This window comes from Phyllostomus hastatus, unplaced genomic scaffold, assembly GCF_019186645.2.
Source record: "Phyllostomus hastatus isolate PE091 unplaced genomic scaffold, TTU_PhHast_1.1 phas_contig_26, whole genome shotgun sequence".
NCBI lineage: Eukaryota > Metazoa > Chordata > Mammalia > Chiroptera > Phyllostomidae > Phyllostomus > Phyllostomus hastatus.
This window is the reverse complement of record NW_025333814.1, coordinates 1-26,694: the sequence shown is the minus strand read 5'-3', so window position 1 is coordinate 26,694 and position 26,694 is coordinate 1. Positions and strand designations below refer to the sequence as shown.

Here is a 26,694-nt window from a genome sequence, read left to right as displayed (position 1 = left end):
CACTGGAACCCGTCACCACGGGAAGGAGGACCTCTGCCATCGGAGGACTGTGGACACACGTGGGGACTGGGGCTCCCTGAGGCACTGAGACAGAGACACCCCCAGATGACTCCATGTCACGTGCACCCCAAACACCACCCAACGTCATGAGACGTCCCCTCTGACCCTCTAGGGGTTCTGTCATCTTCAGACCGTGCAGGTGGGTCTTTGGTTCATTGTGAGTTAGTTTCTGCGTCTGCTGTGACGTGAGGGTCCAACTCCTCCTGGGCCTGGGGACATCCAGGGTCACCAACACTAACCACTGACTGAAAAGCTGTCCTTGTCATAGAGCAGTTGGGGCTCCGGGTCTGTTTGTTTAAAAATGTCCCCGAGTCCCTGAGCAGGAGAGTGAACACCACCACAGGTGTCTGTCTGTACCTACATCTGAGTGACCCTCAGCTACACAGAGAGGTGACGCCCTGGCAGGTCCCACTGTGACCCAAGGGCTGCGGACACCAGCCTGAAGGAGACAAGCCGAGCACACAAGGTCACATGTCACTGGATTCTGTGTCTGTGACCCGTCCTGAACAGGGGGTTCAGTCCCAGAAAGTAACTCAGGGTTGCTGGGGGCTGGGGGGAGGGGCGCGCTGCTGGTCCCAGGGCTGATGGGAAGGAGCGGGAACAGCACTGCCCCCCCCGTCAGACGGCTCCCCCGGGTCACGGGGTCTGCTCTCCTCAGACAGACCCCTTAACAACAGGACCCCCTCTCACCTGGACCGGGCAGGCCGCACACCGTGTCCGCTGTGGAGTTGCACTGCTGCAGGACCACTGTCTCCTCAGGACACCTGGGGGTGAGGGGGACACAGCTTCCCTGTTCCTGCCTCCACGTCTCTCCAGCCCCAGGCTCCCGGGTCCGCACTGTCACCAACAGAAGGTGTCTCCGTGGGGCGCTCCCCCAGCCCACTTTGGGGAGCACTGTGTGCTGTGATCACAGACCCCACGAGGGGCCCGGGGTCACAGGAAGCCCCAGCCTCACCCCAGAACCAGCCCTGGTCCCACAAGGAGGACAGTTGACCTGTTTCCCCAAGATGGACGTCCATGGCCTTGTGTGTGGGCCTGGGAGCTGGAGGGGAGGGGTCCGTCCTGCTTTAACAAAGGCTGGGGCCGCAGCTGCTCCCTCCTCCCTGTTGCCAGCAGAGGGCGCACCGTCAGTGCGGCGCGTTCTGACGTCCTGGGCAGGTTCGCTCACGCCCGGGGCAGCGACTCACTCGCTGAGGACCCCGTGTGGGTGCGCTCGCGCCCCAACCCCCACCCCTCGCACTGCACAGTAGGGTGGCACCCGTCCAGGACTCTCGGTCACCGGCCCCATGCTTCCTCCACCCCCGGGTCCCCACCTTCTTTCTGGGGAGCTCGGGGCTTATTCTTGGACCCCAAACTCCAGATCTCAAAGGGAAAAACGCTGCAGACCCCTCCAGGTTCCACAGCGTTTAGGAACCGAAAGCCCATCCAGCCTGTCCCTTTGCTGTGCTGTCACCGAATGCAGCCTCAGAGAGGCCGGACAGGCAAGTCCTGGACCCCCAGACACCGTCGTTCCCCTGGGGTGAGGTGTCGGGCACTCGGTCAGCCACCTGGGTGACCGTGGCTGACGGAGGACACTGGTGCCATGACCCAGGACTCTGCACACAGACGGCCAGCAGTCGAGAGGACAGAATAAATGTTTCTGAAAGATCCACTGACCTGAAGGCACCTGTTCCCAGGAGGGGAGGTCAGGACCCTCCAGCAAAGCAAAGGAGGGACCCAGACAGGGGGAGGCGGGGGGTGGAGCCCAGGAGGGGGGAAGGGGAGGCCCTGCCTGGGCTGCTGGGCACAGACTTGAGCTGGGGCCTCAGCTGGGGACCAGGGAGGGACACAAGCACCAGGAATATAAGGAACACGAGGCTGAGGGGGAGCCCCCACAGTCCACTGTGACCCTGCCCACAGCACCCATCAAAGTCACCTACGTGCTACACCCCGTGCAGAATTCCTCGTCGCCAGGGGCTTTGTAGAAACGGCCTGGTCGGCACTGGCACCTCGTGTTGCTGGTGGCAGTGCACTCGGCCGCCTCGTCTTGGTCTGCAGTTCAGGAAAGCCTGCGTCAGTCCTGGGGGACCCGCCCTGCCCTCGTGCACAGGGGCGCCTGCGCGGGATTTGGGCTGGAGACCCTATGGCCGGGACGGAGCTCAGCCTGCCACAGCGGGGACCCTGAGCCAGTCCGAGGGTTCGTGTAACCCTGCGGGGGATGCCTCTGCCACCTGGTCCCACACCTGTGTCCTTAGGGCCGATGCCCGGAGCCGGGGCGCTGGTGCAGGAACAGGGTCACACGGACACAGTTTGAACCACAGTCTCAAAATGCCGCCCACAGGGAGTTTCTTTAAAAAAAAAAACAGCTCACTTCCCTGACTGTGTCTTCACCAATACCGGGTTTCTACCTTTGTGGCTGCAAAAAAAATGTGTGTTTTTCCTGTGGGGTTGGCCACTTGTAAAGCGTGTGTACGGAATCCGTGCCCACAGGAATGCTGAGGTTTCAGGTGTCACACGCAGCAGACCCCAGAGGGGAGGTCACTGTCGTCTGACTCTGAGCGAGGGAAGAATCCGGCCTCCGCCACACGCGGGGTGTCAGGGCAGCAGGGCGGGTGGGGAGAATCTCCACCTCACTCTCTGCAGGTGAACCACAGGAGACATTTTCAAAGGACAACGGGGTGACGGTCCGACCGAGTGTGGACTGGTGTTGGGGGTCACTGCTGGTTCCCCTGGGTGGGTGATGCACCCCTGGTGTGTGTAGGAAGTGTGGGAGGTGGTGTGCTGGGGTGAAACACGGTAACATCTGCAGGTGACTGGGAAGGTTCTCACACCCTCGTATACAAACAAAAAACACACTTATGCACACGCATGCACACAAATGCACTTGTGCACACACACTCGTCCATGCTTGCACACACACACACACAGGTGATCAAACAGCGCCAACTGTTAAATGGTCGGTGGCCTCCGTTCTACCCTGTCCCGTCCCCACCAGTGTGGAAGGGGCTGGTGACACGCAGTACATCATCCTGACTCCCTGAGGGGTGACGCTGACCCTGTTGCCTCTTCGTGTGCGTGTGCGTGGGATTTCCCAGTTTCCCACATCGGACTGAGCACCTTCCCATGTGAACACGCTGACTGAGGATAGACACGGGGCTGAGATTGTGGAACCGGAGTGGCTCTCTGGGTCCTGTCACTTTCCTGCTGTCACACTAGCTGGGGGCTGATGTGGGAGCTGACGGACGTCTCCAGCCGCGTCTCTGCGGGGCTGTGAGCTCCGCACTGCGGGACCAGGACGTCCCTCCTTCACCCGAAGGCCCTGCTTTCTCCTCACGTTTCTGGGCTGCACTGTGACCGTCCCTGTGGCCAAGTCCTGAGGCCCCACGTGAAGGTCCGGCCCTGGCAGGGTCAAGGAGCTTCATGGGTCATGGTCAGGCAAGGTGCCTGTGGGAGACTCACCTGGGAGCAGGTGCCACACAGCAGGCAGGACACCAGGCCGTTGGGAAATGCCATGAACGTGCCTCTGTCACACTTGTCTCACTGTCCCTGGGTGTGGGGGCTGCTGCAGGCTTCACGGAGATGCTCCCCTGTACAGGAGGTGGGCGCTGTGGTCAGACCCCTCCAGGTATGTGGGGCGTCCCTGCTGTGCGGCCTGCCCACGCCATCCTGGGGGCAGCCCCGCCAGTGGGAACAGGGAAACACTTCTGTCTGCAGTTTCGGATAAAAGTGACCTCTGGACGTCACATCTTCTTTGACATGAGGAAGCACAGACCGCCCGAGATCCCACCTCGGCCTCCTGTCCCTGCACTGCACCCGCCCCTCTGATAGCTGTGCTGTGGGCTCCACAGGGACCCTGACCCCAAATCAACAGACACTGAGGACCCCGAGGATGCGCCTCTTGTCCAGGGTCAGGGAAGGCAGCAGGACCACGTCCCAGCACTCCGCCTCCCAGCCAGGACCACCACAAGCTGCCCCACCTGATCCTGGAGCAAGACCTCTGCCTGGGGGCCCAGGCTCAGCCTCCTGCAATGTTCCCCCCAGTTCCCACCCACAGGGGACAGAAACTTTGTAGAGGACTCAGGAGCACCTCACTGGGCCTGCTTGTTGCTGTCACCTTCCCTGAGAACAGACAGGGTTTCTTTCTAGAAGGTGTCCCTGTGGGTGGTCCCCGTCAGCTGGCACACAACGGGAGACATTTCCGGACTGCTCACCCATCCTGTGCCCTGTGCAGCGGAGGGTGGTTCCCTGAGCTCTGCCCATGTCTCATATCAGTGAATCCCTGTGTCCCCCTCAAGAGGCAGGGGCTGTCCCCCTGTCTGCAAACTGCACCTCAGCATCGCTGAAAACTTCCATTCAGCCCCCCTTGAAACTATACCTCAGCCTCTGTAAAAACTCCCTGTGAGCTTCTCTAAAACTGCCCCTCAATCTCCGGGAAAACTGCATCTCAGCCTCCCTGAAAACTATACCACAGCCTCTCCAAAACCTGCCTCAGAGCCTCTCTGCAAACTGCCCCCTAAGTGTCTGCAAACTAAACCTCAGCCTCTGTGAAAACTGCCCCTCAGCTTCCCTGAAATCTGCCTCACAGTGTCTCTGAAAAGGGCCCTCAGCCTCCCTGAAAACTGCTTCTCAGCCTCTCTGAATACGGCCCCTCAGACTTCCAGACAACTACCCCTCAGCCTCTCTAGAAACTGCCCCTCAGTGTCCAAAAAAACTATACCTCAGCCTCCCTGAAAACTGCCCCTCAGGTTCCCTTAAAACTCCCGCTCAGTCTCCCTGAAAACGACACCACAGCCTCTGTGAAGACTGCCCCTCAGCCTCCCTGAAAAGTGTCCCCCATACTATCTGAAAACTGCCCCTCAGTCTCTGTGAAAACTGGCCCAAACATCCATGAAAACTGCCCCCAACCTCTCTGAAAACTGCCCCTCAGGGACTGTGAAACCTCCCCTCTACATCCCTGAAAACTGTCTCTCACCCTCTCTGAAAACGGCCCCTCAGCTTCCAAAAAAACTGCCCCTGAGCCTCGGTGAATCCTGCTCCTCAGCCTCCCTGAATACTGCCCCTCCGCCTTCATGAGAACTGCCCCTCAGGGTCTGTGAAAACTGCCACTCAGACTCCATTAAAACTGCTCCACAGTCTGCCTGAAATCTGCCCCTCAGCTTCCCTGAAAACTGGCCCTGAGCTCCCTAAAAACTGCCCCAACCTCCCTGAAAATTGCCCCTCAGTCTCTATAAAAACTGCCCCTTGGCATCTCTAAACACTGCCTCTCAGGGTCCCTGACAACTGCCCTTCAGTGTCTCTTAAAACAGCCCCTCAGCCTCTCTGAAAACTACCCCTCTGGCCCTTTAAAAACTGCCCCTTGGCCTCTCAGAAAACTGCCCCTCAGCCTCTCAAAGATGTGCTCCCAACCTCCCTGCAAAGAGCCCCACAGCCTCTCTGAAAATTGCCCCTCAGATCCCTGAAAACTGCCCCTCGGCCTCCATGAAAATTGCCTCAAATGTCCATGAAAACTACTGAAAACTGGCGCACAGCCTCCCTGAAAACTGACCCACATCATCTCTGAAATGTGCCCCACAGTCTCTCTGAAAACTGCCCCACAGCATCTCTGAAAACTGTCCCTCAGCCTCCCTGAAAAGAGCCCCTCTGCCTCTCTTTGAACTGCTCCTCAGCCTCCATGAAAACTGCCCCCCCTTACTCCCTGAAAAATGCCACTCAGTGTCTGTGAAAACTGCCCCTTGGCTTCTCAGAAAACTGCCTTCAATCTCTATGAAAACTGCCCCTCAGCCTCCCTGAGCACCGGACCTAGGCCTCCCCAAATAGTTCCCATGACTCCTCTAATAATTGGCCCTCAGCCTGGGTGAAAAGTGCCGAATATCGCGGCTGAAAACCTCCCCTTAGCCTAGCTGATGTCCTTCTCTGAGCCTGCGTGATAACTACCCTCAGCCTCCCTAAATAGTGCCCGATGGCCTCTCTAAAAACGGAACCTCAGCCTTGCTGAAAACTGACCCTATCCTCCATGAAATCCTCCCCTCAGCCTCCTTGGAGACTGCCCCTCAGCCTCCCTGAAAACATCCCTTCTTCCTGAAGGGAAAACTACCCCTGAAAACTGCCCCTCAACGTCCCTGAAACGGGCCCTCAGCCTCAGTGATAACTGCCCCTGAGCCTCCCTGGAGCTCGAGGAGAGTGGCCGCAACCCACCCTGGCAACTCCTTCCAGGTCTGTCGGCACAGACCAATCTGATTGACAAGCTCTTTCCTGGGAAGGGCCAAGGGCGGGGCGGGGCGGGGCGGGGCGGGGCGGGGGGGCGGTTCCCAGACATCCCGGGCGGGCGGTAACCAGGCTGCTGGTGTTTAGAGTCGCTCTGGTCCCAAAGCGTGTGTGCAGGGCAGTCTACCTGTGCGGGCCTGGTGCTCCATGTGTTTCACGTATACGATGTGACAGGTTTGCACACGCGTGTTCTCCCGTGGTACTGCCACCACAGGGCGTCATGAACATACCCGGGATCTCTGAATGTTACCCTCTGCTTCCCCCTTTTCTTAGTGTAAAAAAGCTTTACATGAAATCTACCTTAACAACATTTTTTAAAAGATTTTTATTTTTAGAGAGGGGGCAGAGAGGGAGAAATAGAAACACCAATGTGTGGCTGCCTCTCGGGCACCCCCTACTGAGGACCTGGCCCTCAACCCAGGCATGTGCCCTGACTGGGAATCCAACCAGCGAACCGTGGGTTCCCAGGCCGGCACTCAGTCCACTGAGCCACACCAGCCAGGGCCTAACGACATTTTACGTGCACAATACCATGTTGTTAACTACAGGTACTACCTCCTAGGTTGCCCCAAGACTCTTCATGCTGCACTCTACACACTCTGGACAGGGGGGCCGACGTCACTGAGGAGCCGGAGGTGGCGGCCGTGTCAGTAACGTCGGAAGGGTCACCGCCCAGCTGGTTCTGCAGGCACACAGGGCCACTGCCCTCTGCCTGGGCACCTGCGGGCTGTGTCCTGGGAAAGGACAGTGTCTGGGAGATGCCCCAAGGTCAAGGGTTCGGACAGAAAGCCTTTCAGTCATCCAGAACTCCTGGGTCCCACCCCAGGCCTCATGGTGTAAAACAGGGCGCCTCTCCCCAAGGTGCAGAAAAACTCAAGTTCTGAAGCCACAAAAAGGAATGAAACACCACAGCAACGTGGTTCACGGTGAAACAGGAACCAAGAACATGCTTCACTGGAGAAATGACAGAAACCCAGCTGCCCTTTTCCACCCGGACGGCCTGTCCTGGCCCACCATCGCTGAGGCCTTTGCCCCCCCTGCCACTGGGGCCCAGCCCACCATGCCTGCACCCCAATCTGGCTGTGAACCCCGGCTGTGGGTGAGGATGGCACTGGCATCCAGGCACCCCTGTCCGTAGTGTGCTGGGTGCCCTGACGGTGGGTGCTGGTGCGGCTCAGGGGCCTGTCACCTGGGTGCCACTCGAGTCTCCAAGCCCCCACCTGGAGGCCCAGCACGCCCTTGGGAGCAGGGGGACCACAGGGGCCAAGGGCGTTGCACAGCCTGAACTCGGGGAGCTGGGGGCTCAGAGTGTCTCAGAAGGGCTGGCCTCTCACTTCCCCTGGCCAGGGGACACACCCACGTGCAGTGTGTGTCCTGAGGGAAGTTTGCCCCAGACTGTCAGGAATCCACGGGTCCCGGGGAACCAGCCTACGGACGCCCCCGTCTACCCCAGTGACGCCAGGTACTCGGTGGGCAGGGCCTCCAGGGCTGCTCACCCAACCCTCCCGGCCAATAAAGGGGTCCTGACGCCCAAATGCGCAGTTTGCCCGCCGGGAAGAACGCCGTCATAAAATCCTGGTCCTTTCATGTGAGCCGCGTCCCCGGGGCTTCTGCAGCCCCATTTTCCTAAGTGCCCAGCTCCGGCGCCCTGTGCCCACCATTGAGGATACCCGGCCAGGCGGAGGATCAAGTACTCCTCACACACCGATAGTCCCCGAGGTCCAGCTGGGGCAGCAGGGCGAGGCCCGGATGGGGCCGCATGGGACCAACACGGGTAGAGGCGCAAGAGGACACGGGCACAGCCCAAGGGACGGCTGAGGCTGGGCAGGCGATGGTCTCGCGGGGCAGGGCCTCAATCCCAAAAGGGTGTCCCGAGCTCAGGCCCAGTCTGCTGGGGACAGGCGGTCTCCCCTCCGCCTCGGAGGCAGGCGTCTCCCCCGAGTCTCTGGCCACACCGGGCCCGGAAGCCGGCCCACCAAGACCCTGGACAACTCAGGCCCAACAGGACTGGGATGACCCCTGTCTGAAACAGGGGCCAGCCCCTCCGGCTGGGGTCACCCCTCGAACGCCCTGTTGTGAGCACTCACCCTGCTCCTGGGAGCAACCCGCTACCCGAGTAATCCTGGACCCCAAACCACAGGGACTCATTCCCAGAATCTGGTGCCCTTCGTGGGACTGACAGTCCTGCCCCACCCCGCCCCAGCCCCTGGTTCGCCTAGGGAACAGGTCCGGTCGCTAGGCAACCGCCCCAGGCTTCAACACCAGGGTCCCCCGGCATGCTGGGAGTTGTGGTGTATAGGTGGACGTGGCCGGTGCACTGGAGCATTGTCCCTGGGATCACGCAGGGTGCTGGGGAGGACAGTCCCTCGATGAGGCCCGGCACAGGACGAGGGGCAGAGGTCGAAGTCCCTCTGCGGAGACGCAGGCCTCAGGGACAGGTCATCTCGTGCATGGGTGTTGAAGTCAGCATGACCCCCGTGGTGTGGGGGACAACCCCCCAGCCAGATGGTCAGAGATCCGCCCCGGGGCTGCAATGGGCTGGGCCCCGACAGACCAGTTCCAAGCAGGCTGAGAGGAAGGGACTGGGGGTGGACGGGGCGTGCGTTCCAGGCAGAGAGGACTGTCCTGGCAGGGACCCCAGGAGAAGGCAAGATGCAGACAAACTCAGCGTGACCACGGGACCCACGCAGCAATGCCAGCAAGAGTTTAGGACTTGAGGTGCGGGCTGGGGCTGCCAGTTCCCCTAAACAAATCAGAATGGCAGAGACCCTCCCCAGGGTGGGGTAAGGGTGGGTGGCAGGGAGGGTGAAGGCCAGATCTGTGCTCCCACCCCCAGTCCAGCTGCAGTGGAGGAGACTGGACTCAGGGAGGCCGGAGGGGAGCCAGAGTGGACAGAAGCTGAGTCAGTGACGGGCAGCAGCGTGGAGGGAGGCGGGGCCTAGGGGGCTGGGCACACAGGTCTGGGAGGGACAGGGGACCCTCACACCCTGGGGTGGGGGGACTCGGGAGGAGATGCCTGTGGGGATGACGCCCAAGGGTGTGGACGGGACAGGCTGGCTGGAGTGGCGTGGACTTCGCTGAGGGACTGCGTGGGAGCTGAAGGTGCTCGGCGCCCCACGGGAGTGCGGAGCCCCGGGTGGGCACCTCCAAGGACGGGTGCTGCTCGGGGTGAGTCGGGGGGGCAGGGGCGGGCGCGTTCTCAGGGGAGCGCTGGACGGATGGTGCTGTCATTCCCAGGGACAGAGGCCCCGGGGACACCACAACCTGCACAAGAGGCCACTCCAGCCTCTGGTCCCCGATCGGGGCCCCGCACCCACAAACCACACCCTCGGCTCCCCTGACTCTCTGTGCACCATGTCCCCTTCCCAGGACAACACACCCGAAGTTGTCCCCGCACCAGGAATGAGAGGCAACACCATTCAGAATGTAAATTTTGAGACTTCCAGCAACATGGAGGCATAGGTGGACGCACCGTACCTCCACGCACAACCAAGATTAGAACAACAATTTAGAGGCAGAATAACACCCAGAACTGACAGAGAATGTATCTGAATGGAAGTCAGACAGCCAAGAAGGTGAAGCAGACCCGTTCATCCAGACCGGTGGGAGGGGCAGAGATAAGCAGCAGCCAGCGCCGGTCGCGGAGCGCAGAGAACAGGGAGAACTGGGCGCAGAGGGCAACCGGGAGCGCGTGAGACATCCCTAGGCCATCCGGGGTGCGCGGGATCGCAGCGGGTGGGCCCTGAGTCCGAAAGCCGCAACTGGCGGACCCAGTGAGGCTGCGATTGTGAACCAGGGCAGAGCGCGCAGCCCAGGATCCCAGGGAGGGGACTGGGATCCCGGGAGGGTAGAGCTACCGCCATTGTTCCCTCCTACCCCCACCCCCACATACATCGTCACAATCTAGCGACTGGGGAGCCCAGCCCCGGTGGACACCTAAGGCTCCGCCCCTCACTGTCACAGGAGCGACAGGTCTCAAACAGAAAAACAGATCAATGCCCCAGGGATCATCCTATTGAGTGACCAAGAGATAGTCAACCTGTCAGATGCACAGTTCAAAACACTGGTGATCAGGAAGCTCACGAATTTGGTTGATTTTGGGCGCAAGTTACATGAAAAAATGCAGGTTACCATAAAAGAGATGAAGGAAGATGCACGGAAATCCAATAGGGATGGGAAGGAAACTGGGACTCAGAACAATAGAGTAGACCAGAAGGAAGAAGAAAACAAACAAGCAGGAAAGAATGAAGAAATAAGAATTCAAAAAAACAAGGAGAAGCTTACGAACCTCCAGGACATCTTTAAGCGTTCCAACATCCGAATTATACGGGTACCAGAAGGGGAAGAGGAAAAGCAACAGATTGAGCACGTATTTGAATAAATAAAAAGGAGAACTTCCCCAGTGTGGCTAAAGAAATAGACTTCCAGGAAATCCGGGAAGTTCAGAGGGCCCCAAAGAAGTTGGACCCAAGAAGAAACACACCAAGGCACATCATAATTACATTAGCCAAGGTAAAAATGAAGGAGAGAACCCTAGAAGCAGCAAGAGATAAGGGGACAGTCACCTACAAAGGAGTTCCCATCAGACTGTCAGCTGATTTCTCAAAAGAGACCTTGCAGGCAAGAAGGGGCTGGAAAGAAGTATTCCAAGTCATGAAAGGCAAGGACCTACATCCCAGATTGCTCTACCCAGCAAAGCTCTCATTTAGAATGGAAGGGCAGATAAAGTGCTTCTCAGATAAGGTCAAGTTAAAAGAATTCTTCATCAACAAGTCCTTGTTTTATGAAATGCTAAAGGGACTTATCTAAGAAAAGAAGATAAAGAAAAAACATCTATAGTAAAAGGACAGCAAACTCACAATTATTAACAACCACACCTAAAGCAAAACCAAAAGAAACGAACCAAACAACTAGAACAGGAACAGAACCACAGAAATGGAGATCACATGGAGGGTTAGCAACAGGGGAGTGGGAGGAGGAGAGAGGGGGAAAAGGTACGGAGAATAAGTAGCGTAGAATGTAGGTTGAAAACAGATAGGGGGAGGGTAAGGATAGTACGGGAAATCTAGAAGCTAAAGAACTTATAAGTATGACCCATGGACATGAACTAAAGGGGGGAATGTGGGTGGGAGAGGGGGTACAGGGTGGAGGGGAGTGAAGGGGGGAAATGGGACAACTGTAATAGCATAATCAATAAAATATATTTTAAAAACTTTAAAAAATAAAAAAATATATAAATTTTACTGGGTAAAAAAATTTGTACAAACATGTGAACACACTATGTAAGAGAAATGTTAACACATAAAGAAAACTGGAAGAGCACATATGCTGATTGTCTAGAGAACTGTACAAAGGCATTTAAACCTGGCATGAGACTGTCCCCATGCCCCACCCCAGCTAACCTGGTGACAGCTGAGTGGCCACTAGTTTATCTGTCATGGACTGACTTAAGTGTCACCCAGGTATGGCGCTCCCAAGTGGAAGCCGGGGGGCATCGCAGTGCCAAGGAGACCAAGGAGTGAGCTGCTGGGGTCACACACGTGACCAGCCAGCCATCCTGGCCTCTGTTTCTGGAGGAGGCCACGGCTCGTGGGCCCACCGAGCACAGCCAGTGGGTCCCTTTCCAAGCAGCTCAAGGCCCCTGGAGTCCCCTGAGGGCCAGCCTGTAGGCCACATGGGCTGCAGGCAGAGGGGCCCCACCTTGCGTGAACCTCCCCGTCGGAAGCTTCCAGAAGAAGCTCCTTGGACACGGAGGGGCTCCGTCCCACCTGGGACCTGTGAAGGCGCCCACGGGAAGGGACCTGGGGAAGGTCAGCACCCAGGATGCTGCTAAGTCCCAGTCGTTGCCAAAGGAGCTGACTCCAGTTCGGGGCTCTGCGTCCTCACGACCTAAGACACCTTCCGCACCAGCTCATTGCTAACATTCTCCAGACGCTCCCGCAGCCGCATCTCACGGAGGGCCGCCATGAGTCTGAAGGGGGACGCGGCTCGCCCCAGCTCGCTCTGCCAGCGCGGCAGTATCCTGTGCTGCTGCTCCGCCAGGGTCCCCGGGTCCCCGTGCTCACAGATGACAAGGTCGTTCTCCTCCAGTCCCTTGGATCTCATGAACATGAGGTTCCTCCAGCTAGATTGTGGAACCTCCTGCCCGATTTCGGAGTAGATTGTTCGTGGCTGAAAAGAGAAAATCACGGAGGGAGCCTTGGCCTCGTCCCTGGGAGGCAGGCGTGGCGTGTGCTGTGCGCTGTGGGGGTCCCAGCTGGCAACCAGGTCCAGGGTCCGCAGGAGGCCTTGGGCGCCCAGGCTGCCCTCGCAGAAGGGACCAGGCAGGGGGACAGGAGAGCGCGGTAGGACACGACCCGGCCGGGCTCCTGACAGGCCTGACGCTCATTCACACGGAGCCAGGGAGCCCGGCAGAGGGCCCTGCGGGGGCCCGAGGGGGGAAGCCCCGGGGTGAGGTGTCCACTGAGGCGCCCCCCTGCTGACCCGCGGGACCAGAGCGGCTGTGCGGGCAGCAGGGGCGAGGTCTGTAACCTCGCTGGGGCTCCCGACTGTCTGACCTTTGGATCTGCCACGTGGGGGGTCTCCCTGAGCTGTCAGAGGACGAGAGTACAAGCAGCACGCGGCCTGTCGCTGGTGCCGCAGGAAACCCTCACCCCCGTCCCACTGACAGCAGCGCCGCAGTCCCCGCGGCCTCACCAGGCCTGGGTCACCCAGGCCTTCCTACCGGCCACTCACGTTCCTGCTCAAACCCGTGGATGCGCAGTAACGCAGGGCCGCCTGCGTCTGTCCTCACGGCCAGAACTGACACTGGACAGAGGCCCGTGTGCCCTCCTGCCTGCAGTGAGTGTCGGACCGAGAGTCTGATGCCCACGGGACGTCCCTGAGCTGCCTGTGGGCCCAGGGTCCCGCTTGCCAGAAGAAAGGACGTTGGGTCGTGACGTCACACCTCGAAAGTCACTACAAAAGAAGGTTTTGGGGGACTTACCCTCATGAGACCCGTCCTTCAAAACACGCTTGTTCATATTGCTGCGGAGAGAAGGAAATAAAATTGTTCCAGGAGGAGACACCGGGGCAGCTTCCTGGCAAAATCCCGAGGAAACAGAACAACCCAAGTTTGGGTGGGCAGGGTGGGTGGGGGCAGCGGGGCCTCCACACGCTGTCCAGTCAGTGTCTGGGGACGGGGCCCGGCCTCTCAGAAGGGGCAGAGAGCGCACAGCCCAGCCGCCCTCTGGGTCACACTCCCCAGGACACGGCCTGGGCCGGGGCAACACTGGGCTTCCCAGTGCCCTTCCCTGGAGGGACCCCAGCCTGCACTGGACGCTGGACAGGCTCTGCACCCTTCCGACACCCTGTGCACACTGTCCCCCTTCCTGAAGGGTCCTCCTCCCCAGGGCCCCGTAGGGAACGTCTACTAGTCCGTGAAGTCCTACTCAGCTGCCATGGCCTCGTTACAGCCCCCGATGGAGGCTGTGAGTCTCCATGGCCTGGAGGACAGTGAGTCTCTCCCGGGCACAGCTGGACGTGAGGCCAGCTTCTGTCCCACAGGCACACGCGATGCCGTGTGTGCACCCTGCCTCCGGTCCTACCCACTCCCGATGACACACGCAGCACACAGGAGGTGCTGGGGCCACAAGACCTCAGAGTCCGGTGCGCGCTGGACACTGAGGGGTCAGTGCCCATGAGCCGGGCCTCCACCAGGCAGTGCCCTCCCAGCGGTGGGACCTGGGAGAGCTGGGCCCCTGGGTCTCAGTGGCCCCGGGGAGCCACCGTTCCCTCAGACAACAGGTGTGGTGGGGGCTGTCACAGGCTGCACTGTGTCCCCAAAGATGTGGGTGTCCTAAGCCCAGCAGCCAAGAGTGTGGCCTTGTCTGGAAACTGGGTCGCTGTAGACGTGACCTGTCCAAATGAGGCCGCAACACAACAAGACCAGTGTCCTCTTTTAGGGACACAGACTCACACACGGGGACAACGCCACGGGAACCTGAACATCTGCCCCCAGCACAGGGAGACACTGACATTCTGTCCTTTAAGCTGCCTGGTCTGTGGGGCTGCGTCTCGGTCACCGGGGAAACTCAGACGGGAAGTTAGGGCACACAGGGCAGCACTGTGCACGCCCTGCACACACACGGCACGTGCGCCACAGACACAGGGGTCCTTGCTGTCACGCTTACCCAGATGCCCCTCACCTTCTCTGAGGTGTGGATGGGGGCTGCCACCCCCTGGAGGCACCTGGGTCTGCAGCGCCTGCTGTGGGTTGGCCATGCCCCCTGCGGGCACCACCGCCTGCAGCTCGACACTGGCCTCAGAGTCCTCAGGGGACCGCACGGCTGCGCCCTGCTGCTGCAGCAGTGGTCTGGTGTCTGCGCCGGCAGCTGGTGGGCCCCGCTCTGCATCCTCGGGCAGCAGATTCACCCTGGGCTGGGTGCCTCCCTGTGACTGAAGAAGAAAGCCGTGACTTTTGATGGCAGGGGCCTGCAGCGCAGCCCTCCCCAACCGCTTCTGGGGGAAATGCCACCTCATCTGATAGCTCAGCCGGGGCCGTGCAGTAGCAGAGAAAAGTACTTTGTGGGGTCAGGTGCAGGGTGGCCCCCCAACTCTGCAGGGAGTCGGAGACAGGGGGGCTATGTGTGAACCCAGCAAGACAGGGCTACATCCAGAGCCCTGTGACCTGGAAATGCCGCCTTTGCAGACCAGGGAGCCGTACTGGGCGAGAGTGGGCCCTACGTCCAGTGCCCACTGAGGGTCATCAGGAGACAGACCCACGGGGAAGAGGCCGGGTGAGGACAGAGGCCGGTGCTGACTGATGGGCGCTCACACCAAGGAGCACCCCTGGACAGCTGGTCACCCGAGACGAGGTGAGTGCAGGGACAGGCGGGACCTGCCCCCAGGGCCTTGGAGGAAGCCCGGCCCCCCTACGCCCGCCCTAACACCTGGGTCAGACTTGTGGCCTCCACATCCGGGACACGGTCAGTTCTGTGTCTTTCAGCCCCGAGTTGGGGAGGACGTTTCGCAGCCCCGGGAAGCCGTACAAGCCCCGTGTCCTCTGCGCCTCCCTGTGCACCCCCAGGTCTAGGCCAGCAGAGTGGGGTCTTCCCCAGCACGGCCGCTCCGGGCTCTAGTGGGGGGAGCGGACGCCGCCCGAAAGGCTGAGCTGCGCATGCTGGGGACGCACAGGGACAGGGATGGGGGCTTACCGAGCTGGTCCTGCAGCGTCTCTGGACATAAACAGAAAAAGAAAGTCCGGTCTAGGAGGTGCAGAGGAGGATCTGGTTGGTGGGTGTGGGCGGCGCAGGGAGGTGGCAATGACCTGCATCTGGGCCTCACCTTGGGCGCCCCCCCCACCAGCTCTGCGCCCACTGCTTCCTTCTCACCTCGTGCTCTCTCCCCTCATCCTGAGACGGTGCCTGGCTCCTCTTCCAGTGTCGCCGCAGCAAGCACACCACCACCACCTCCACCACCACCACCACGACCAGCACGATACCCAGCACGATCAGGAGCACCACCATCCAAGGCTGTGTGTCCCTGAAGAAGGCACCTGCGAAGGGGTAGCGTCAGCCCCTGAAGGGATCTTCTGTCCCCAGAGCGCCCAGACTCTCATTGCCACACAGTCAGGACGGTTTTCCTGAAATATCTCCCCCCCATGGGATGAGATAGAGCATGAGGACGCACACACAGTGTCACTGACATCCCCTCTGCACCCCGTCCCCCACTGACTACCTGCCCCCCTCAGTCAGCAGAGTCTGGTGGTGAAGAACAGACTCTGGGGCTGGGGGCCTGGGTTCCAGTCCCGGGTCTCCTGCCCACCAGGGCTGTGACCTTGAACGAATGACGTAACCGTCTGTCGCTGCGTCCTGATCAGTGAGAGCATTCAGTTAGTGCTTATGCAGTGCCTGACGCAGGGTGAGTGCCACGCAGGTTTCATTGTTTTGAAAACTGAATAGTTTATTTCATCTTGTTTATAGTGGAAACAGCCCCTATGCAGCTGCTGTGGATGCCGTCCGTCCCGTCCTGTGTCTCGGTCACTGCCCGCTCCAGCACAGCGAGCAGGCCCGTGTCTCTCCCACAGCGCAGCGCCCACTGCACACCGGGTGCCCTCTAGTGGGCACCCCTAGGCTCTGCCCTTTGTCCTGGGGGTCACTGGTTTGAAAATACCCAGTCACAGGCGTCACGTCCCACCGCTGCAGGCTGCCCGTCAGGTGGTCCCCAGAAGTGGGTTTTGCATCAGTCAGTGAGCAGTTCAGGTGCAGACGGCCCTGCGCCCCCACAGCACGGGGGCCGACCCACCCCAACACCATCCAACACCAGGAGCACAGACGGCTACGGGGCTGTCTCCCCACAGCCCGCCACCAGAGGGCGCGCACCCCCTCGTTTGTCCTGCTGCTGCCAAATTCCCAGGTGGAAATTGTTCCCTGTTCGGTCAGATTTGTCATCCTCCTGGGAGTTTTACCTTCCTGGGAACTGATGATTCCCCTTTTTGCTCTTTTATCCACGGTGTTCCTTTATGTGTAAGGAGATTAGCCCTTTCACTGAGATTTGGGGTGTACCTACTTTCCCCTCCTGGTGTGTTTGCTGAACTTTCCCCTCTGTCCCCACGTCCCACTGCCTGGCTCCGTGTGTGGCAGGAAGTGCTCAGAAGGTGTCTGTGACATAAACCCCTTCAGGGAAAGAAGCCACAGGTCCCTGCTCTGTGCCCTGATGTCTCTTGGGGACCCAGGTCAGCAGCAGACCCCGAACCTTCCCCCAGGGGCACCAAGGAGCCCAGGGCAGGGGGCAGGGCACTCACCTGCGATGGAAAGCCTGGCTGACCTCTCCGGGCCCAGCAGGGGATTTCTGATGACACAGGAGACCCCCTCCCCAGAGCCGCCTTCCAGGATCACAGACGCTGAGGCTGCATAAAGGCCCTGGGGGTCTGCAGCCGCAGATGCTGCCTCCGAGGACAAGCTGTGTCCCCTGGCGTCTCTCCACTGGATCTGGGGCTGCGGGTACCAGCCGCCACACGTGCACTCCAGACGGATTCCTCCAGCCTCGTAGCCCTTCATGTCAATGTGGAAATCAGAGCCCAGAGCTGGGGAGGAGAAGTGAGCTGAATCACGGGGAACCCTCTGTACTGGTGGGGTCTCCTCACCAGGGAGGGGCGCCCACACTGACGAGCCCAGCAGGGACTCACCAGGAGCTGCTCCCAGCGTGTGCTGTGCAGCAGACACTGATCCCCGATGGGGCCACTGCCTGACCCTGGCTGGACCCTCGTGCTAGATCCAGGGGGCTCTGGGCCAGAGCAGGGGCTGCTTCCCCCAAGTCCCCTTAGAGACTGCCGCAGCCTCCCCTCCCCCTGCCCCAAACAGGCTGCTCCCTGGCAGAGCCCCTCACCCCTCCCTAGGCAAGCATGGAGGTGGTGCCCCTTCGCGTAAGTTGGACTCACGCCACTGCCCCTGTCCGTGCTGCCTGACCTGTGGGGGCCGTGCCCTCCCATGAGCAGGAGGAGACACACGGTGTCCTGCCATCGCCAGAGCGGGGACTTGTGTGCAAGGCCCCTCGGGAGGCTCTTGCTGCTGCCCTCACTGCCAGGCTGCTCGGCTCTCCCTCCAGGGTCTCCCCCGGAAGTGCCCACAGCGAGGCTGTGCAGAGGGGAGGACTTTCCCACGGAGACAGCAGATGCAGGGCCAGGAAAAGGGGAGCTACTGCCACCTGTCCCCACGCCCCTGAACACACGGAGGGGGAAGAAGCCCAGTGAGGACCTGAATACACAGAGTCCTGCAGGGAGGGCTCCGTCGGGGGAGCCGAGGTCACCAGGAAGGGACAGCAGGCTGAGGAGGGACCGTGCGGGGACAAGGCCGGGGGGCTGGCACCGCCCCTGCTCCACCAGCCCCCCCGCACTGGAAGCCATAGGGCAGGGCTGTGTCCACAGAACTCGAACTGCAGCCCTGACGCCCAGACACGGGCACGTTCGTGGGGCAGCACCTCAGACAAGGCGCTCGTCACTGGGGTGGGTCAGGGCCACGTCAAGGTCACTCAAGGGTGGGGTGACAGCAGAGGAAAGAGGAACCGTGTTCAGTGACCCACCTCCCTGTGCCGACTGTGAGTGACCAGTGACACCCCCACCATCCTGACCGCGTCCCACCCAGAGCCCAGCGCTGCTTCCACATCCCCCCGAACCGCACCGAGTCCTCCCTGACGCCCCCTCTCTGAGACACCCCGGTGTCCCCGTCCCCAGGGGAGCGTCCTCCCTCCCTGCACCGAGGACGTCACAACCTGTGCAACTGCAGGTGTGTTCCCGGGGGTTTGGTGGGGGACGGGGGCCCACAGGTGTTGTCCCTGCAGGTCAGACCCCTGGACCCACCACAGCGGGCCCCTGGGGGACGATGGCATTGGTCTGGATCACACTGAACCCAGACACCCATGTTCCACCCACTGCGGGGAGGTCTCTTCCTCCTTCCCGTCCCCAACCTCCACTCCCCTGCTGAGACTGGTGGGCGGCGTGGGGGACTCTGTACTGGGTGTAGGAGGAAGTCACCCCAGGGGACCCCTGGGTGTGTCACAGGCCTCAGAGGCACAGAGATGGAGCGGGGGGGGAGCGGGGAATGGATGCTGGTGAGCAGCCCACGTGCTCTGGGGTAGGTCTGCAGCCTCTGCCCCCGCCCAGGGAAAGGAGCCTGGAACAAGCCTGAGGCTCACCTGCCACCTGCAGCTCCACCTGGGCTTCTGCATAGAAGTCTCCGTCTTGGAAATAACACAGGTAGGTTCCGTTGTCAGAGACGCTGACGTCGTGAATCCGGAGAGCGGCCTTCCCCGCAGTGACGTCCTCTCGTAAAACCGAAGTTCTCCCTCGAAACTCCTCTGCCGGCGTCTCCTCCTGCCCGTGTGCGTACCTGTGCACTACCTGCCTGCGGCTGGGTCGCACCCACATCAGCTCCATGTTCTCAGCGCTCATCTTTGGGGACAGGTGACAGGGCAGGTCTGCGTCTTCACCCACCATGGCCAGGATGGGCTCGGGGGGTCCGACCACAGCAAATTCAGCTGGTCAGCAGAAGGGGGGGGCCCGTCAGACTGAGCAGGGCCAGAGGGCCAGGGGGTGTCCCAGGAAGGGAAGGGGAGGTGATAGACACCTAGATGGTATATCAGCCCTGACACAGGTGCGTTGTGGACAGGCCTTGCAGGGGTGGGAGGGGTCCCGGGTTCTGACTGGGCCCGAAGGGAAAGGATGCAGACACACAGACGCACAGCCGGTCCTACCTGAGGAGGAGCTGAGCAGCTGGACCACAGCGAGGCACACAGGGAGGGCGGGCAGTCGGGGCACCAGGCACCTCCCCATCCTGACCTGCTGTGCACACAGAGAGAGAAGCCAGCAGGGGCTGGGCAGCAGGGACCACCTGGAAGGAGGAGGAGCATTCCACGTGGAGAGGCTGCCTTCCCAGGGCTGATCAGGGAACCACCGCCATCACTGGGGACCCAGAGCGTCCTCTGCAAATGTGCCCTGGGGGTCTCTTCTCCTTGGATCCCACCGTGGAAATCAGCCATGACACATGGACCGGTAATGCAGGTACCTTATCCCTCGCCAGCAGGGAGCACCGGGCTCTCCTGTGGGAACCTGCTCAGAAGCCCCCCACTGGCCCACACTTCCCTGCCCCAGCCAGGTGCCCACCCCCCAGACCACCCTCTGAGGAAGGCAGGCCCCTGGGCTCTGAGTCTCCGGTCCCGCAATTGCCCCCTGCAGGCCGCGCTCCACACAGCAGCCATCAGGTCCTGCCCCTTCACCTCCCTCCTGCTCAGCCCCTCCCACGGGGTCCCCTGTCACCCAGGGCAGAAGCTCACGGCCTTTCCACCCTGTGCTTTACATTATCTGACTGTTTTAGGGGATGGCTTGGTTGGGGGGCAGTGGTTCAGGGAAAATGGAGAGAACTGTACCTGAACAGAATTAAAATTAATTAATTAATAATTAATAAGAAAAATACCTCAATGATTTGAAGATTAAAAATTACCAGACTGGGGGACACATTTCTACAATATTTTGCAGGGTATTTACTGTTTTTTATTCCTATCACACACCAACTTAAATAAAACCTAAAGGAATGAAATTTAAATAACTCAGAATGGTAATTACATCCTGTGTTGCATGTGAAAGTGAACTCCTGTGGATGCATTTGGCCACATGTACACAGGGGCGACCCAAAACCAGAATCTATTTATCAAAACTGTTTTTATTCTCACACCTTTACCCTTCGGTCCCCCTCACATGCTCCCCCCTGGATGGGGGACACCCGTGGGGACGTCCCTCCACCGCCCTGAACACTCTCTGCACTCGGCGGCTCTGACGCCTCGTAAAGCTTCTGCTGTTTTGTTTCACGTCTTAGATGTCGGGATGTTTCCCTTTGTGGACTCTTTTCACCCGGGAAAGAAAAACAGTCGCGCTGGGTGAGATCTGGGGAATAGGTAGGGTGGGCATGTGGGTTTTTATCAAAAACTGCTGAACACTCAGCGCAGGTGGGCAGGTGGGCTGGTAAGTCACCCGTTGTGAAATGGGCCAGTGCTCTGGGAGAGTCGTCCAAAAAAAATTCAGTAAAGCCCAATGCAGCCTCTCACAACAACGCCAGCTGGTCATGGATGCAGATGGGCTCCTAGAACTTTCTCTCCTAGTGGGGAAGCCTGGACGGCAAGGGGCCCACCCTCCAGAAGGTAACTGCTGGTTTGTTTATTTTTTTTTCCTGTTTCTGGTTGGGTCACTCCTTGTATACCAAACGCCCTGAAAAAGTTTTATCCGTAGCACCAAAGATTACATCGGGAAGAAATGCTTTTAAAGAGACACTGGCAATAATACAAAAACTGACATTTAATGCTGTTCATTATAGTGAAATCTGCAAGAGCACTGTGTATAAAGTGCATCCAATTTTGTTATAATTATGAATAAACGTGTTATAAAAACATAATTCTTTCCCTAGCTTGTGGGGGTCAGTGTACTGAGTGCAGGGTTGGGAACCAAAGGGTCGCTGGTTTGATTCCCACTCAGGGCACAATCTTGGGTTGTGGGCCAGGTCTTCAGTAGGAGGCGCATACCAGGCAACCACACACAGATGTCTTTCTCTCCCTCCTTCTCCCTCCCTTTCCCTCTCTCTAAACAGAAATAAAATAAATCTTAAACAAACAAACAAACGTAATTCCTAGACACACCGTGACACAACACGCAACGGTGAGAAGCCGAAAGCTCCCTCTGTCCGATCAGGAGGAAGACAGACGCCCACCCTCACCACCCCCCGCCCCAGAGCACTGGGAGTCCGAGCAACAGCGGTCACAAGAGACAGAGACAAACAGCAAGCACATCAGAGGGAGGAGGAGCCTTCGCACTGCTCGCAGACGGCAGGACGCGGTACGTAGGGCCGTTTGAGGACCCGCAAACTCCCGTTAGAATGTGGAAATGAAGGCAGTGAGGTCGCAGGACACAACGTGGACACCGGGTGCACTTCCGTGCAGCAGCGATGGGTAACCAGAGGGAGGTGTCCTCAGCCCCTCCTGCGGTTGCGTCCCCCTCCTGCGATTGTGTCCGAAAGCAGAAAACACCCAGGAACAAGGTCAACCAGAGAGCGGACAGCCTGCGCCCTGATGGCTGGAGGAACCGAGAAAGGAGATGAAGAGGGGACACGCGATGGGGGACACACTGAGCTCAGGGTCGGCAGGAGCAACTCTGTCACACCGGCCTCGCTGCCTGAACAAAAGCGCAGACTCAGGCTGTCTTTGTCAAAGCGCCGATGGCTTTCTCCTCAGAAGAACGAGGAACCCTAAAATATATTTATTGTCCATGCCTTGCGGTTTATTCCTCAGTGAGGCAGACAGGTCAGGGGGGAGGCTGCCGCCTTTCTACCTGGCCTGACTCCCTGCTCACATTTAAGCCCCCCACGCAGTGCAGGGGACTGTGGGCGGAGGGTCGCTGCCCTGGTGGCAGTGCGGGGTGGGAAGGTGGTGGAACCCCAGCCCCCGTCACAGACTGTGGGGCACCCAGAGATGCAGGGTGAACCCTGTGCGTTCCTCTCTCGGACAGCTGCCCTGAATCCGGGGGGGGGGCCTCAGGGGGACCCTTTCACCACAGACGTGTGTCATCCTCGTAGACACGTGTCCTGGCAGCCCGGTCACCCTGTTCACCTGTGACACCTGCCCTTCAGGTGATTCCTAGGAGCCAGGTCGATGCAGGGCGGGCTGCAGAAACCAAAGGACCCCCACGCCTCACTGCGCCCACTCACCCTCCCGGCACTGGGCACATGGCAGGCACGCCGTCTCTGGGTTGCAGTGGGTGGTGAAGGAGCCAGGTCTGCCCAGGCTGCACTCGGTGAGTCGGTCCACGTCGAAGACTCTGCCGGCTTAGGGGCCTGTGGGGTTGGGGGGAGGGCACAGAGGTGATGGTGTGGCCCAGGGCACAGACCTCCCCTGGTCCCCGCGGCCTCTGCCTGAGGAGGTGCCACAGCACCTGGGGGCCTGTCCCCAGCACAGCACCAACCCTCAGCTCCTGTCTCCTTGGAACCCTCTGGACAGAATCCGGCTCCATGTGTCCCAGGGGCTGGGGACCTGACTCACCCTCGGCTCTTCTCAAGATGCTGCAGCTTGGGGAAGAGGGGTGCTGAGTGGGCACCCCCAAGCTCACGCCCACTCCTCCCCCCAGGGCCGCTCTGCAGCTTCCGGGCTGTGCGCAGGGGCAGCACTGGTCGTCCAGAAAGAGGTGTCTGCCCCGTCCCACTGGAGTTGATTTTTAGCAAATAATAGACCAGGCTTCTTAAGAGAACCACTCCGGCCACCCTCCAAGGGGTGGGTTTGGGTGTGGCAGCACCTGCAAACGCGTCCCTACGCCCCGCCCCGGGCTCCCGCCTGGCTCCTCCCTAGGAAATCTGGTCCCCGCGCCCCGAACTCGCAGCCACCCTTCCCCCACAGACACCCCCACGGACCCGCAGGCAAGGAGTCCGCAGACAGGCTCCACAGAGGCCCGAGCAGAACGTGGACAGTCTCCAGGCCCCTCAGAAAACTGGGGACCCCCCTGAGGTTCCCCAGCGCCACCATCACCTGCAGCAGGGCGGGCACCCCGCCGAGCAGAGGCAGCCCCCGCCCGGGGCGCCTGGGACCCTCGGCTCAGCAGGGCTGGAGGAAGGCGGTCCGGGACCGCCCGGGCACTGGCTGCCCGGAGACCAGGGGACCCCAACCACGGGCCGAGGGCCGGGCCCATTATGGGCGTGTTAGGAACCCGGCTACTGGCAAAGCGCAGCCGAACTCGGCGTTCTGTTCCCCACCCCCACCCGGGCTCTTCCATAGAGCATCTGGGGTCCGGAGGTCAGAACAGAAGGCGGCGGGTCTCCCCCTCCCCCACCCGCGCCGGACCCGGCTCAGAGCTCTCACTTTGCGCGCGATGTTGTCCACCCGGGGCAACGCCGGCCCGGCTGCAGGGGCTGCCCTCCCCGAGCGCCCGGTACCCACCTGCGCCCGGACGAGGAGCGGCGGCAGAGTCGGGAGAGGGGAGCGAGGCGACCGGAGCGAGCCCCGCCCCGGAGCAGCGGCTCAGCCGGGTGTCGTGGTTTCAATTACGCGGCTGCCCGCGTGGGTCCTCCAGGTCGGATGAGTGGCGACCGGAATCACAGACCGGTCCAGGGCGGACTGGCTGCACGAGAGCGACTTCCTTAGAACTGTGCCCCACGGAGTCCCGAGGAGCCAAGACAGGAAGCGGATGCTTAAAAAAAAAGCGCGCCACCCTTCAGACGGCCGAGGGGCCGATCCTCCCTGAGCGCGGGAGCCTGGGGCTCAGCAGAGAAGCACCGGGATGGCTGCCGGGCTGTTCCCCTTCAGGCGGCTCCGGGTGGGGGAGGGGCCGCAGCGGGGAGCACCCGGAAGACCCCGCAGAGGCCCCGCCCCGTCCTCCCGCGGCGCCCGGACCCCGCCCCCAGCCCGGGCTGTCACTCACTCCGCTCCAGGGGCTCCGACTAGTCGCTCGCACCGCTCGGGGTCCCGCTGCACGCGGGCTGGGATCTTTCGACTTGTTCAGAAGACACAGGTGGTAGACAGACGGGGGAACAAGAAACAGCTCCCGACCAAACCACCGCTGTCTGCGCTCTGGCGTCGGGAGAAACCGAAAACGTCTCAGTAAAGTCAGACGCCGACAGAGTTAACAGCAGCCGTGGGACCAAGTCCAGACAGACCGACCGCACGTGCGCTCTGGAAGGACGAGAAAACCCTCGGTCCGGGCACCTGCACCGCGCGACCACGGCAACACCGCTCACGAGGGGGAGACACGGACCCCCCTCAGTGAGATGCACAGACGGACAGAGCGGCCGTGTGTGCGCACAGACACACGCACACCCACTGGAACTCGCCACCACAGGACGGAGGACCCCTGTCATCGCAGGACCGTGGACACACCGGGGAACAGGGCTCAGTGAGGCACTGAGACAGACACACTCCCCAGATGACCCCATGTCACATGCACCCCAAACACCATCCAACACGATGACATGTCCCCTCTGACCCCTCCAGGGGTTCTGTCGTCTTCAGACCGTGCAGGTGGGTCTTTGAGTCGCTGTGAGTTAGTTTCTCCGTCTGCTGTGACATCAGGGCACAACTCCTACCGGGCCTGGGGACGTCCAGGGTCCCCAACACCACTTACTGAAAAGCTGTCCTTGTCACAGAGCGGTCAGGGCTCAGGGTCTGTTTGTTTAAAAATGTCTCTTAGTCAAAGAGCAAGAGAGATAACTCCACCACCAGAGAGAACACGTGTCTGTCTGCACCTACGTCTGAGTGTCCCTCGGCCACACAGAGAGGTGACGCCCTGGCAGGTCCCACCATGACCCAGGGGCTGGGGACACCAGCCTAAACGAGAGAAGCCGGGCACACAGGCCACATGTCACTGGATTCTGTGTCTGTGACCCGTCCTGAACAGGGGGTCCGTCCCAGAAAGTAACTCAGGCTTGCTGGGGGCCGAGGGGGAGGGGGCGCTGCTGGTCCCAGGGCTGATGGGAAGGAGCAGGAACTGCACTGCCCCCGTCAGACGGCTCCCCCGGGTCGTGGGGTTTCCTCTCCTCAGACAGACCCCTTAACAACAGGACCCCCTCTCACCTGGACCAGGTGGGCAGCACACCGTGTCCGCCGTGGAGTTGCACTGCTCAGGAACACTGTCCCCTCGGGACACCTGGGGGTCGGGGGGACACAGCTTCACTGTTCCTGCTTCCACGTCTCCCCAGCCTTAGGCTCCCGGGTCCACACTGTCACCAACAGAAGGTGTCTACATGGGGCGCTTCCCCAGCCCACTTTGGGGAGCATTGTGTGCTGTGATCACAGACCCCACGAGGGGCCTGGGGTCACAGGAAGCCCAGCCTCACCCCAGAACCAGCCCTGGTCCAGCGAGGAGGACAGGTGACCTGTTTCCCCCCGATGGACGTCCATGGCCGTGTGTGTGGGCCTGGGAGCTGGAGGGGAGGGTCTGTCCTCCTTTAACAAAGGCTGGGGACGCAGCTGCTCCCTCCTCCCTGTTGCCAGCTGAGAGCGCACCGTCAGTGCAGCGCGTTCTGGAGTCCTGGGCAGGTTGGCTCACACCCAGGGGAGTGACTCACTTGCTGAGGACCCTGTGTGGGTGCTCCCGGCGCCCCCACCCTCCGCACTGCACGGCCCGGAGGCACCTGTCCAGGCCTCTCAGTCACCGACCTTGTGCTTCCTCCACCCCCGGGTCCCCACCTTCTTTCTGGGGAGCTCGGGGCTTATTCTTGGACCGCAAACTCCAGATCACAAAGGGAAAAACACTGGAGACCCCTCCCGGTTCGACAGCATTTAGGAACCAAAAGCCCGTCCAGCCTGTCCCTTTGCTGCCCTGTGACCGCTGCGGGGACCATGGAGAAGAGGGGTGCAGCGCGGCTAGAATGCGGCTGTGGAGCCCAGGTGTGGTCTCTGCAGGAGGAACTGCCGCTCCGGGTCCCTCTGCCCACCCATTTCTGCCCCACCCATTCCCCCCACCCCCACCCCATCCAGAAAGAAGCTAGAGAGGCGGAGCCAGGCTCCTGCCCCCACCCCTCACCCCACCCAAGGCAATTTCCTCCTTTGCTCTCTGCTGAGGGCGCGGCTGGGACTGAGCAGCTTTAACCGTTGCCACAGTCTTAGGTCAAAGTTCGCAACCACCCCCACCCCGGTGACCCACTGAGTCACCTGCAGTCCTGCCAAAGAAATCTAAGGAAAGTCCCCCCAGCGCCCGGGAGGGGCAGTGTTCACACAGTGAGAAGCAGGCCCAGGGGGCAGGGGTCCCATCCAATGTCCCGGGAGCCAGCTGAGGACGTGGAGCCACAGGGCCTGGGTGGCCCCACCGACTGCCCCTCCCTGCCCTGCTGCCCGGCCCATGTCCTGCTTCTTCGGTTCCTCTGGGACCACCGTCCCCCAGTGCTCCGT

General features: G+C 60.6%; 1 protein-coding gene across 10 annotated transcripts; it reads right to left on the bottom strand.

The window, feature by feature from the left end:
• Positions 1-11,493: 11,493 nt before the first annotated feature.
• Positions 11,494-26,149, bottom strand: LOC123818205 (butyrophilin subfamily 3 member A2-like). Of its 10 annotated transcripts, none has more exons than XM_045838179.1 (13): positions 25,963-26,149; positions 25,378-25,450; positions 24,230-24,480; positions 23,749-23,998; positions 22,530-22,655; positions 19,534-19,670; positions 18,976-19,317; positions 17,087-17,368; positions 15,675-15,838; positions 15,498-15,518; positions 14,490-14,739; positions 13,289-13,329; positions 11,494-12,474 (listed from the first exon to the last, which is right to left on the bottom strand). In XM_045838179.1, the coding sequence occupies exons 5-12, from the start codon at positions 22,547-22,549 to the stop codon at positions 13,322-13,324; spliced, it is 1,224 nt and encodes a 407-aa protein (XP_045694135.1). In that variant the 5' UTR covers positions 22,550-22,655; positions 23,749-23,998; positions 24,230-24,480; positions 25,378-25,450; positions 25,963-26,149; the 3' UTR covers positions 11,494-12,474; positions 13,289-13,321. The 10 variants fall into 10 exon arrangements, with proteins under 10 accessions (XP_045694135.1, XP_045694138.1, XP_045694139.1 ...); XM_045838182.1 differs by having other exon boundaries at positions 25,993-26,149; XM_045838183.1 differs by lacking the exon at positions 25,963-26,149 and having other exon boundaries at positions 23,749-23,929; positions 25,378-25,517.
• Between the last annotated feature and the right edge of the window lie 545 nt (positions 26,150-26,694).

What these genes read in the sequence shown, in the direction of transcription:
- LOC123818205 (XM_045838179.1), bottom strand. Translation starts at nt 22,549, where the DNA reads ATGTGCCCAGTGCCGGGAGG. An exon ending in ATGTGCCCAGTGCCGGGAGG is followed by an intron (nt 19,671 to 22,529) that starts GTGAGTGGGCGC and finishes TCCTCCTTCCAG; the next exon opens with GTGGTCCCTGCTGCCCAGCC. An exon ending in GACGCTGCAGGACCAGCTCG is followed by an intron (nt 14,740 to 15,497) that starts GTAAGCCCCCAT and finishes TTTCTTCTTCAG; the next exon opens with TCACAGGGAGGCACCCAGCC.